Source organism: Diabrotica undecimpunctata, chromosome 6 (genome assembly GCF_040954645.1).
Source record: "Diabrotica undecimpunctata isolate CICGRU chromosome 6, icDiaUnde3, whole genome shotgun sequence".
NCBI classification, from domain to species: Eukaryota; Metazoa; Arthropoda; class Insecta; order Coleoptera; family Chrysomelidae; genus Diabrotica; species Diabrotica undecimpunctata.
Genome location: NC_092808.1, coordinates 142,274,817 through 142,288,338, shown reverse-complemented (window position 1 = coordinate 142,288,338; position 13,522 = coordinate 142,274,817). Strand labels below are relative to the sequence as shown.

The following is a 13,522-nucleotide window of genomic DNA, read 5'->3' as shown; positions in this document are numbered from 1 at the left end:
ATATTTAATATAAAAATGTTTTGATCTAACAAATGTTTCTCCGAAAATTTTTATAATTTTGAAAACATTTTTTTAATATAAAAATAATTGAATTTATAAATAAGTTCAAATAGCAACCAATTACAAATAGCCTCAATGTCATAAATGCCAACATAAAATTTTTATTTTTGACAATTATATTGCCAAAAGTAAAACTTCGTTTAAACATTCTTTTTTGTTTAGTAACAAAAAGAAGAAGATTTATTCACCCTTGACAGATGTCTGAAAGAATGTGATAGATATATGGAGAATTAAATATGACATTTTACAAGTTTTATATATAAATCATAAAGAAAGAATATAATTATAAATTTTACTTAAATTTTGAATTTCAGATCTTTTGTTTAAACTCTTATCATTTTTGCTAATACAAACCATTTCCAAAAAAGTCCTTTTAAATTTATTACTTTCACTACATAAAATTTTAATGTTATCAAAATCCATAATATGGTCTTTATCGATTACATGTTCTGCCAAAGCACAAGATGGTTTTTTAATTCTGCAATCACTTTTGTGAGAAATAATGCGATTTGAAAGATTTCTTCCGGTCTCACCAACATATTCAGCCTCACACTGAGTACAACTAATGCTGTATACTAAATATATATGTAAATATATTAATTCAACAAAGCGATATCAGTTTTTGCTAAAAAATTTAATCTTTTACACATTTCGTATAGCCCAGAGGACAGAAAAAGATATTATTAAATCGTTTTCGTTTATGGCCGCCAAGGCAGGTGGCACCTCTGTACCCTAACCACTGCATTGGTCAAGTTTTAGGAGACATTCGTTGGACTTTCCGGGTTTGAATTTGTTTCAGCCCAACTGTCTGATGAGGCAGGGATATGCTGAAATGATTCATAACACTTTATTGATACAGATTTGAGCACGGGAAGTTTAACGAATTTGTCCTAAATAAAATAAAAATAAAATTTAAATAAACTAAATAATATTTAGACAAAATAAATTAAAATAAAATAAAAACAGAAAAAATTAAATTAAAATAGAATACGATAAAATAAAACAAAATAAAATAGTGGACATGTCGGTAAAGGATATTGATATTGATATGACCGAAGATAGAAACTTATGGAAAAATATAATTAGGGAAGCAGACCGCGCATAGGAATAAACGCAAAGAGAATGATGATGATATAGTAACCTGAAATTAAAAATATTAAACTAAAAACTAAATTTGGTGAAAAAAATACTGCCCATTTGAGTAAATAGTTATCCGATATACTTCGTCAATTCATACCATTTCCAGATTGAACTATAGCATTGATTTACGTTTGCTACTATTTATTTCTCTTTTGATGTTTTCTACATTAATTTTTACTTCCAGCAAAAACAAATGTTTACGGATTTATTTATATTTCAGGTTTTCTCCAGGGGGAGAATAGAATAAAGATTATGAAGACATCACCTGACCAGTCATGCTATGAAGAATATGTGAGTCTACAACCTGAAGAAACAATATTAAACAAACCTCAGATCGGACAAGAACTTTACAACTGTGATATTTGTTTTACGCAATTTACTGAAGCGCGTTATTTAAAAATACATAGTCGAACACACACTGGAAAAAAACCTATTGAGTGTAAAATTTGTCGTAAGCAGTTTTTTCGTCAAAGTGATTTAAAAAATCATATGAAAGTACACACTGGGGAAAAACCTTACTCGTGTGAAATTTGTTTTAAGCGATTTGCTGTAGCAGGTAGTTTAAAAAGGCATTTGAGAATCCATACTGGGGAAAAACCTTATAAGTGTGAAATTTGTTTTAAGCAGTTTTCTATGCAAGATCATTTGAAAAATCATGTGAAAATACACACTGGGGAAAAACCTTACGCGTGCGAAATTTGTTTTAAGCGATTTGCTGTAGCAGATAGTTTAAAAAGGCATTTGAGAATCCATACTGGGGAAAAACCTTATAAGTGTGAAATTTGTTTTAAGCAGTTTTCTATGCAAGATCATTTGAAAAATCATGTGAAAATACACACTGGTGAAAAACCTTACGCGTGCGAAATTTGTTTTAAGCGATTTACTGTACTAGATGGTTTGAAAACACATTTGAGAATGCATACTGGGGAAAAACCTTATAAGTGTAACATTTGTCTGAAGCAGTTTTCTAATCAAAAGTATTTGAAAAATCATATGAAAACACACACTGAGGTAAAATCTTACGCGTGTGAAATTTGTTTTAAGCGATTTACTGTAGCGCGTTATTTGAAAAGTCATTTTAGAATGCATACTGGGGAAAAACCTTATAAGTGTAAAATTTGTCTTAAGCAGTTTTCTGAGAAAGGTAATTTGAAAAAGCATTTGATAGTACACACTGGGGAAAAACCTTACGCGTGTGAAATTTGTTTTAAGCGGTTTACTGTAGGAAATAATTTGAAAAACCATTTGAGAATACATACTGGGGAAAAAATTTATAAGTGTGAAATTTGTCCCTTGCAGTTCTCTCTTAAAAGTCATTTGCAAACTCATGTAAAGATACACACTGGAGAAAAACCTTATAGGTGTGAAATTTGTTTTAAGCAGTTTACTCTAGCACATAATTTAAAAAAGCATTTGAGAACGCATACTGGGGAAAAACTTTATAAGTGTGGAATTTGTCCCTTGCAGTTTTCTCTTAAAAGTAATTTGCAAACTCATGTAAAGATACACACTGGAGAAAAACCTTGCAAGTGTGAAGTTTGTTTTAAGCGGTTTAGTATAGCAGATAGTTTGAAAATGCATTTGAGAATGCATACTAGGGAAAAACCTTATAAGTGTAAAATTTGTCTTAAGCAATTTTCTCAGCAAGGCAATTTGAAAAGGCACTTAAAAATACACACTGGAGAAAAACCTTATAGGTGTGAAATTTGTTTTAATCGATTTACTGCAGCAGATAGTTTGAAAAAGCATTTGAGAATTCATACTGGGGAAAAACCTTATGATTGTAAAATTTGTCTTAAGAAGTTTTCTGAGGAAAGTAATTTGAAAAAGCATTTGAGAATACATACTGGGGAAAAACTTTATAAGTGTGAAATTTGTCCCTTGCAGTTTTCTCTTAAAAGTAATTTGCAAACTCATATAAAGGTACAACACATTGGAGAAACATCTTACAAGTGTGAAATTTGTTTTAAGCAGTTCTCTCAGCAAGACAATTTGAAAACGCACTTAAAATTACACACCGGAGAAAAACCTTATAGATGTGAAATTTGTTTTAAGCGATTTACTGTAGCAGATAGTTTGAAAAAGCATTTGAGAATGCATACTGGGGAAAAACCTTATAAGTGTGAAATTTGTTTAAAGCGGTTTACTGTATCGCGTAATTTGAAAAAGCATTTGGGAACACATGCTGGAGACAAATCTTTACAAGTATGAAATTAAATTTTTCTTATGCAGTTTTTTTTTGCAAAATATTTTGGAAACATGAAAATTCATGGAGAAATACTGTAGTAGATAGTATTGAAATGTTGGCTATCCTGATCACCAAACACTATGTAAATCAGGTTGGCTATCTTGACAGGACAATAAAGTAGTTGTCATTCTGTGTTGCACAAGTGAAGAGGTATTTTATTCTCCATTCCAGTATCCATATTTAATATACAGCGTGTCCGTAAAATGTGGAATAAATCACTGTAATATCATTACAGTGATGACGTCATACAGTGATGATTCTCATATAGATAAGAAAAATAGTTTGGTATACTACCAAATAATATAAAATATATATATATATATATATATATATATATATATATATATATATATATATATATATTATATGAGTAAGAAAAAAGAAGTATTTGTGACTCGTTTGGAAAAAATATATAAATATGTCTTGGATGGGTTGGAGTCAATAAAAGGGTCTATTATGTAACTATTTTTTATCTTGAGCTTTCAATTGTGTTTACAATTATTTTCAAGAGTTGCTAAGAAATACAAAATATCTTACAGAGTGGGACTAGAAAAAAAAATTTATATTTACTCACCAAATAAAATTAGTTTTGTTGATAAATTGCTGCTAAACATATTTCAAAAACTATTCTAAAAACTTTCTTATCTAATAAATGTTTCTTAAATTTTGTGATAAAATGAAAAATGAATGATGAAAAACTTTTTAACACAAAAAAAAACAATTGAATTTATAAATAAGTTAGAATAGCGACCAATTACAAATAAGCCTCAATGTTATAAATGCCAAAGGCACTTAAAATTTTTTTTTTGGCCAAAAATTTAAATTTTGTTTAAAAATTCTTTTTTATTTAGTAATAAAAAAGAAGATTTATTCATCATTGATAGATGTCTGAAAAAATGTAACAGGTATATGGAAAATTAAATCACAATGTGATATTTTAATGGTTTTATAAATAAACTATAAAGAAATAATATAATTATAAATTTTGCTTAGATTTTGAATTTATGATCTTTTGTTTAAATGATTATCACTTCTGCTAATACAAACCATTTCTAAAAAAGTTCTTTTGAATTTACCATCAAACTTGCTGCTTTACACAACTAGAAGACTTTTTTGTTGAAATGTAGATCTAATAGATGTTTCCCTGGACATGTTACAAATGGCCTAGTTAATGTTAATTCCCTTTTACATCATCGCACTGGGAATATTCATCATGATGCTTGGAAATTGTGTGACAAGTTTGGAAGAAATATTATTAATTTAGAGATTAAGATCACTTTTGCTGATATTAACTTTTTTGAAAAACAATTACTTGAGTTACGTACCAAGGCTTATAATTTCTTAAATTTCCACACATTTAATTAATTTAATCGTAGACAAAGAATTAAATACAATACAGAATTTAATAAAATCAAAAAAAAAAAACAAATTAATAAGTTCAATAAATTAAAAATAGAAGCTTTTGATAAGATAAAATTTCAAGAAAAATGGTTTAAAAATTTAACATCTATTCATTTTCCTTTTGAAATTAAAAAAAAATTTAGCACCTAAATTTTCTTTATGTCCTAAATCAGATATTAGAGTTCCAAATTTACTTTCTGATATTGAAACAATAATCAGACCACTTAATGATAATCAAAAGGATTTTGTTAGATCTAAATGTACAAACGTTATTACAAACTTTTTACATAAAGAAGTCACAGATCATTTTTTAAATAAATACTATGTACAAACTAAACTTTTCCTTAAAAACTATCCTAAAATTTACATTGCCAAAAGCGATAAACGTAACGTAACTGTTGCAATGTATAAAGGGGATTACCTACAAAAAACTGGAGAACTCTTAACCCTTTCATGCATTGAGTCCACTCCAGTGGACAGATTTTTTAACTCCAAAAAATATATTTTAATTCTATGAAACTTGTGCAAAATGCATGAAATCCTTTTTAGAGGACTCTAATCAAGTAACTACTACCGCCATCTACAATATTTATTTTGAAAGTCAAAGTTTGTTTATGTTAGTATCTATAAATCACTTGACCGCATTGGCCACCTGTGAATTGCCTGAAAGTGCCAGTAGTTTCTATGGAAAAGCAAAAAAAGTTAAGAAAATATATTATTTATAGAATTATGTATTTTACACAGAGTTTATGTTACTAAGTAATTAAGAAGGAAAAAACCAAACACAAATAAAAAATAAATTTTATCTTATTTGGATCCACCAGGCTTGAGAATGGCAAGTGAGACCTTGCCGAAACGTCGCCAAAACAATGGTTTTCAAGAAAACCAGCATTTTACAACGCGGAGTTAAACCCGGAAAAATAGTGACAGCATATATATATATATATATATATATATATATATATATATATATATATATATACATATATGCTTTCTGTAGTTTTCCGGCTTCGTCCGGCTCGCGGAGATAAGAATACGGCCGGGGTCAGAAAGCCCTGCCTGTCGTAAGAGGCGACTAATGGGTAGGAATAGGGAGGTGGAGAGCCGTCGTTTGAGGTGTCGGGTTGGTAGAAACGCACACATTCGCTTCGGCGACACGGTCACCGGTCTACATTCCTAGTATCCGAGACGAGACTACTCGTGGGACCACTCTACTCCCATTCCAAAAGAGCCTGGTGAGGTTGAACGAGCTGGGCCCGTAAATACCTCTCCTGACCTCGGTCAGGAGGGGTGTGGATATACCGCTCCTGACGGCGGTCAGGAGTGGTGTAGGTGTCCCGGCACGTACCCACCGGGAGATCCAAGAGTGGTAGAGGAGAGATCCTCGGCGGCGACCTGTCTACGTGTGAGGTGGAAATCCCTCCGCCTGCCAAACCTACCCGCCCGTAGTGTGGGAGTAACGGGTAGGCAAGGTACTCACAACACAGGTACTACGGGGAAGGTGGAGCCCCCGCGGGTTGCGTGTGCTAGACGTGTCGTGGTAACCCTACGGGGTACCCCCACGGGGGACCCACGGGACGTCTTTGGTACGCGCCCCGTGGCACCTTCACTTTGGTGTCGGACTCGTAGGGGCAGAGGTTTCGTTAACGGGCGTATGCCGAAAGGCCAGGTAGCCCAGGGTCCTGCCGAGTTTTTACTTGGAGGGCACGCATTTATGTCATGTAGTTTTCCGGGTTTGACTCCGCGTTAGAAGTTAACTTCAAGCATCAGCGAGAAGCGCTACTGCCTGACTTGACAATGGTAAGTGCGACCTTATAAAATTATTCAATATATATATATATATATATATATATATATATATATATATATATATATATATATATATATATATTAAGAATTACTGGATATTAGTGACTGTCAATATAAACAAACAACAGTTTATTATTATTGCACTGACTGCAACCCTAATAAACTGTGTTGTTTGTATATATATATATATATATATATATATATATATATATATATATATATATATATATATATATATATATATATATATATATATATATATATATGTAAATATATTAATTCAACAAAGCGATATCAGTTTTTGCTAAAAAATTTAATCTTTTACACATTTCGTATAGCCCGGAGGACAGAAAAAGATATTATTAAATCGTTTTCGTTTATGGCCGCCAAAGCAGGTGGCACCTCTGTACCCTAACCACTGCATTGGTCAAGTTTTAGGAGACATTCGTTGGACTTTCCGGGTTTGAATTTGTTTTAGCCCAACTGTCTGATGAGGCAGGGATATGCTGAAATGATTCATAACACTTTATTGATACAGATTTGAGCACGGGAAGTTTAACGAATTTGTCCTAAATAAAATAAAAATAAAATTTAAATAAACTAAATAATATTTAGACAAAATAAATTAAAATAAAATAAAAACAGAAAAAATTAAATTAAAATAGAATACGATAAAATAAAACAAAATAAAATAGTGGACATGTCGGTAAAGGATATTGATATTGATATGACCGAAGATAGAAACTTATGGAAAAATATAATTAGGGAAGCAGACCGCGCATAGGAATAAACGCAAAGAGAATGATAATGATGATATAGTAACCTCAAATTCAAAATATTAAACTCAAAAACTAAATTTGGTGAAAAAAATACTGCCCATTTGAGTAAATAGTTATCCGATATACTTCGTCAATTCATACCATTTCCAGATTGAACTATAGCATTGATTTACGTTTGTTACTATTTATTTCTCTTTTGTAGTTTCTACATTCATTTTTACTTCCAGCAAAAACAAATGTTTACGGATTTATTTATATTTCAGGTTTTCTCCAGGGGGAGAATAGAATGAAGATTATGAAGACATCACCTGACCAGTCATACTATGAAGAATATGTGAGTCTACAACCTGAAGAAACAATATTAAACAAACCTCAGATCGGACAAGAACTTTACAACTGTGATATTTGTTTTAAGCAATTTACTGAAGCGCGTTATTTAAAAATACATAGTCGAACACACACTGGAAAAAAACCTATTGAGTGTAAAATTTGTCGTAAGCAGTTTTTTCGTCAAAGTAATTTCAAAAATCATATGAAAGTACACACTGGGGAAAAACCTTACTCGTGTGAAATTTGTTTTAAGCGGTGTACTACAGCAGATCATTTAAAATGTCATTTGAGAACGCATACTGGAGAAAAACCTTATAAGTGTGAAATTTGTGCCTTGCAGTTTTCTCAGCAAAGCCATTTGAAAATGCACATAAAAATACACACTGGGGAAAAATCCTACGAGTGTGAAATTTGTTTTAAGCGGTTTAATCAAGCATATAAGTTGAAATGTCATTTGAGAGTACACACTGGGGAAAAACCTTATAAGTGTAACATTTGTCTGAAGCAGTTTTCTGGTCAAAAGTATTTAAAAATGCACATAAGAATACACACTGGAGAAAAACTTGATGAGTGTAAAATTTGTCTTAAGCAGTTTTCTAAGCAAGGCTATTTGAAAACGCATATGAAATCACACACTGGGGAAAAACCTTACCCGTGTGAAATTTGTTTTAAGCGATTTGCTGTAGCAGATAGTTTAAAAAGGCATTTGCGAATCCATACTGGGGAAAAACCTTATAAGTGTGAAATTTGTTTTAAGCAGTTTTCTATGCAAGATCATTTGAAAAATCATGTGAAAATACACACTGGTGAAAAACCTTACGCGTGCGAAATTTGTTTTAAGCGATTTACTGTACTAGATGGTTTGAAAACACATTTGAGAATGCATACTGGGGAAAAACCTTATAAGTGTAACATTTGTCTGAAGCAGTTTTCTGATCAAAAGTATTTGAAAAAGCATATGAAAACACACACTGAGGTAAAATCTTACGCGTGCGGAATTTGTTTTAAGCGATTTACTCTACCACATTATTTGAAAAATCATTTTAGAATGCATACTGGGGAAAAACCTTATAAGTGTGAAATTTGTCTGAAGCAGTTTTCTTCTCAAAAGTATTTGAAAACGCATATGAAAACACACTGAGGAAAAATCTTACGCGTGCGAAATTTGTTTTAAGCGATTTACTAGTAGTAGTAGTAGTAGATAGTTTGAAAAGGCATTTGAGAATGCATACTGGGGAAAAACCTTATAAGTGTAACATTTGTCTGAAGCAGTTTTCTGAGCAAAATCATTTGAAAAGGCATATGAAAATACATACTGGGGAAAAACCTTACGCGTGTGAAATTTGTTTTAAGCGATTTACTCAAGCATCTAGTTTTAAAAAGCATTTGAGAGTACATACTGGAATGAAATAAAATACCAATTTATTAAGACTTCTGGTGCAAGTACAGTAAAACCTCGATATAACGGACTTCGGATATAACGGACAAATAATCTTAGTAAGACACAATCTTAAAATGGTATGGCCAACAACGTTCTAGTGGGATCCCGGTCCGAGCAGTCGAATTGAAATCTACTATAATTAAATTAGCAATTCATATAGACATACCATTCAGAGCAAGTGATGGATGGATATGGAGCTTTCGCAAAAGGCACGAAATCATGAATAAAATAATTTACGGCGAAGCTTCAAGTGCACCACAAGAGGAAAGAGAACCTTTTAGGCAAAAATTAGTAGCACATGTAAGTAACGAAATGCTATTAGAATCTCAGATTTAAAATGACGAAACTGGTTTGTTATGGCGTACTTTGCCTGAAAGCGCACAAGCCTCCAAATATGAACAATCGAATTCTGGAAGAAAAATCATCAAGGACAGAATCTCGGCACTGCTTTGTGCTAACGTCGATGGATCGCATAGATTGACTCCAGTAATAGTTGGTAAATCTCGTAAACCTAGAGTTTTAAAAGATATAATGCATCATATCCCGTTTTATATTATAGCTCTATAAGAAGGTATGGTTCATCTTAGATCTTTTCAAAAATTGGTTTTTCAAAGAATTTGTATCTTCAGTGAGAAAATTTCAAGAGAAGAATTTGGGAATAATGCCAGAATAGGTGAAATGTTTATTGCTGTTAGACAACGCTCCTTTTCACCCCTCTGAAAATATTCTACGTTCAGAAGATGGCAACTTTAGGTGTATGTTTTTACCAAAAAATACAATATCGCTTATTCAACCCATGGACCAGGGAATAATTTTGGAAGCCAAACGAAAAAATACATTTTTGTTACATTATTATATGAATTATACAATTTTTTAATTTTTTTATATACAACACGAACGAATAAATACTCGTTTCTTCTCATATTAATTGCAGTTAATTATTACAATTTTTTTTTGCATTTTCCTTTGATAATAAGCTGATAGATTTGGCAATCCTCAAACGACCAGTTGCCAGATTGTTACAGATGGTCACCAGATGTCTGTGGAAAGTACCTGAATACTATTCTTATTATTTTTTAAGAGAAATTCTTTTTTAGTGTTAGTTTGTTAACGTCCTATTGGATTTTTATTAATTATATATCACATTCTCTTTCCCGATTTATTAAAAAGACATGGCAACACAGCCAAACGCCAACATTTCGTTCTATGAACTTTAATTGACAGCTCAGTTATAGCTAACTTCACTGGGACTAAATGTGAAAGACGTCCAAATTTAAGAAATTTTAAAAAATATCAGATTCCATAAAATAATATAATAAAAATGTACTATTTCAAACATCGAGTTAGATTCTAACTCGATGGTTTCAAAGCAGATTTAAGGCATAAAACATATATACATAATAAGCACATGGATGGCAATATGGTTCATTCGTAGCTAACTTCACCGGCACTTTCTCTATGCTTTTGCCATACAAGGACAAGGATATAACCACAGAATACACCAGTTGGGATGGTGTATTCTGTGATATAACCATAACCTTAAAACGCAATATTTGAAGAATATAATAATATAAATATGTGTGATTCCATTCAGATCCAGATTCGGTAGATCAAAAAATGGAAGTTAAGGAAGAGACTTGTAAAATAGAAATAGAAAATAATGAGATTGTTGACGTTTTTCTGGATATCTTTAAAACTGAGTTTGTGAAAGAAACCCAAGGAGAAAGTAAAAATGATACATATAATTGTTTAGAATTTACTGACCCTTCTGTAAAAACTGAAATAGGACAAAATGAATATACAGCTATGTCATTTGAAGAAATACTAGATAATAAAAGTGAGTAGATAAAATATTTAAGTAATTTTTCCCTCTTTAGAACTAAAAGCCTTTTTGGTTAATGATTATTTGACATTGGGGCACAGTATGGACAATTGGGGTTTCCTGCAATGAACATAACCTTGGTATCTGAATTATATGTTTGGATAAAGTATAGGAGTTTTTAAAATATAAAGATACTTTGACGAAATTATGTTTGGTTATGAGAAACCACAATTTTTGAATTCATATTAAAAAGCATTCATAAAATATTACTTTTTACTTTAAATGTAGCTAAATATTGTAAATTATTTTATAAATTGATATATTTGTTAATTATTTTGTAAACTGATATATTTGGCAATGAAGCCAGAAATCTCAAAACAGGAATTGCTTCATTTAACTTCACTTTATTCTGTAGTTTCTAAACTATTAATTTTACCTTAGGTATAATTTTAATGGTTTTTATTGTATAAGTATTTTTGAAATGCAAGATATAATTTTATTTTGGTATATTTTATTTGTAGGTATAATTTTAATGCTTTTAATGATATGTATATTTCACATTTTTGTTTGTTTTAAATTTTCATTTCATATAATTGTACTAAGTGCTCTTGCCCATAATTTTAGATGTGAGCATATGAAATAATTGACCATATGGCAATCATCATCATCATCATCTTGGTGCTACAGCCCTTAGAGGGCCTCGACCTTCTCAAGCATTCTACGCCATTCAATTCTGTCCCTCGCTAGCATTTTCCAGTTGCCGACTCCGATCTTCTCGCCATCTTGTGTTACCCCGTCCATCCACCTCAGCTTTGGTCTACCCTGTCTTCTCATTCCCACGGGTTGTGCTGTTAGAATCTTTTTTATCATGGACCATATGGCAATACTGACTTATATTAAGCTTACATTTAATGCATATTTAATGTCGAATATATCTATAAATGTTCATTGCATGAAACCTCAATTTAACCTGAGATTGGATGGCTTAACAATTGTAAAATAAATATTATATTGTCAGTATTGCCATATCATCAATTAGTTCATACTCTCACATCTAAAATTCAAAAATTGGGCTAGAGCAAGCACATAATATATCAATTAAAAATCAAAAACAAATAAAAACATGAGTTTAGACACATTACCGTAAAAATTGCATAAATTTGGTTTAAAAAAATATATACATAATAAAAGCATTAAAATTATATAAAAATTAATAGTTTATAAGCTATAGAAACTTAAAAGAGGATTACTGCTAATAGTTTTTAAATCACAGTTTCATAAAATTGGTAAAAAATGATAAATAAAAAAGATAAATGAAAATAAACAAAAGAATACATTAACCTAAACTAAATTTAACTAAATTAAAACTAACTGTTTCAAACTGTTACCAATTGGTTGATAAACTTCAACTCATTAATATAAATCCTGATATCACTATGCTTTCTTTTGATGTGAGCAACCTATGTACTTTAGTGCCCAAACATGAAACAATAGGTCTGGTAAAAACACTCTTAGTCAGTAAATCCATTCAGTCCCACATCATTTCACTGTCATAAATTTCATCTCCACAGACATTGTTCTGTCTTACTACACTAGCACCTTTCTCAATCATAAATTTTACAAATAACCAGATGGTCTAGCAATAGGCAGTTGCTTTTCCCTCCTTCTAGCTGATGTCTTCATGGATCACTGAGAATCCAATCACATCATGGAAAACCCTGAAATTTTACATTGGTTCTGTTATGTAGATGAGTGTTTAGTCTTCATTTAAGGTCTCAGCTCATCACCTACTTGTTAAAATTAATTAAATTCATCCTGAGATTAAATTCACAATGGAACTTGAATCTTCAAATGCCATAAATTTTCTAGATCTATCTATTACCGGACTTAAGGACCACTTTAACTTTGGTATCTATCGCAAACCCACCCAAATTGACCATGTCATACACTATTCTTCTAATCACTCTCTCATACAAGATCATCTTTTTTTAGAAGTTTTATTCATTGACTACATAACATTCCGTTATCCACTAATGAACACAAAAAAAAAATGACAAATTGATGTTTATTTTAAGTTCTAAATATGCCAGCATTACGCTGCCATTCCTAAGCCTGAGTAAAGTGTGAATGGAACATGGAATAAAAAATATATATTATAATAATAAATAAATTAACGAGATAGCTAGGTCGAACATAGTCTAAGCAGTAATAACTATTTAAATATATTTTTCGGTCAAATCTCATTTCAGATAATTGTTTATCTGCCAATTGTCTATTTGAGCAATTGTCCATTCGGGAAATTATGCCTTCAGGGAATTGTCTTTTGGGAAACTGTTTCCAGGCAATTGTTTTGGACCCCAATATGGATGCTGTACCAACATTTGAGAATAAAACACCAAAGTAGAAATGCGAAGATTTCTAGGTTTTTTCATCCTCAAATCAAACATCTTTTTCGTCATTCGTTTTTCCTTGCAATTTATAGAAGGCACAGA

The 13,522-nt window shown here is 31.2% G+C and overlaps 1 protein-coding gene across 4 annotated transcripts in view; it reads left to right on the top strand.

The window, feature by feature from the left end:
* LOC140443997 (uncharacterized) overlaps nt 1-13,522 on the top strand; it is a 52,600-nt gene that overhangs the window by 15,316 nt on the left and 23,762 nt on the right. Inside the window, exon 2 of one of the 4 annotated variants that reach the window (XM_072535562.1) lies at nt 10,803-11,045. The exons of 2 other annotated variants lie outside the window; for them this stretch is intronic. In XM_072535562.1, coding sequence (XP_072391663.1) covers nt 10,803-11,045 — 243 coding nt within the window. Of the gene's footprint in view, nt 1-1,420; nt 5,658-10,802; nt 11,046-13,522 lie in introns of those variants that run through there. One more of the 4 variants, XM_072535563.1, reaches the window with a different exon arrangement.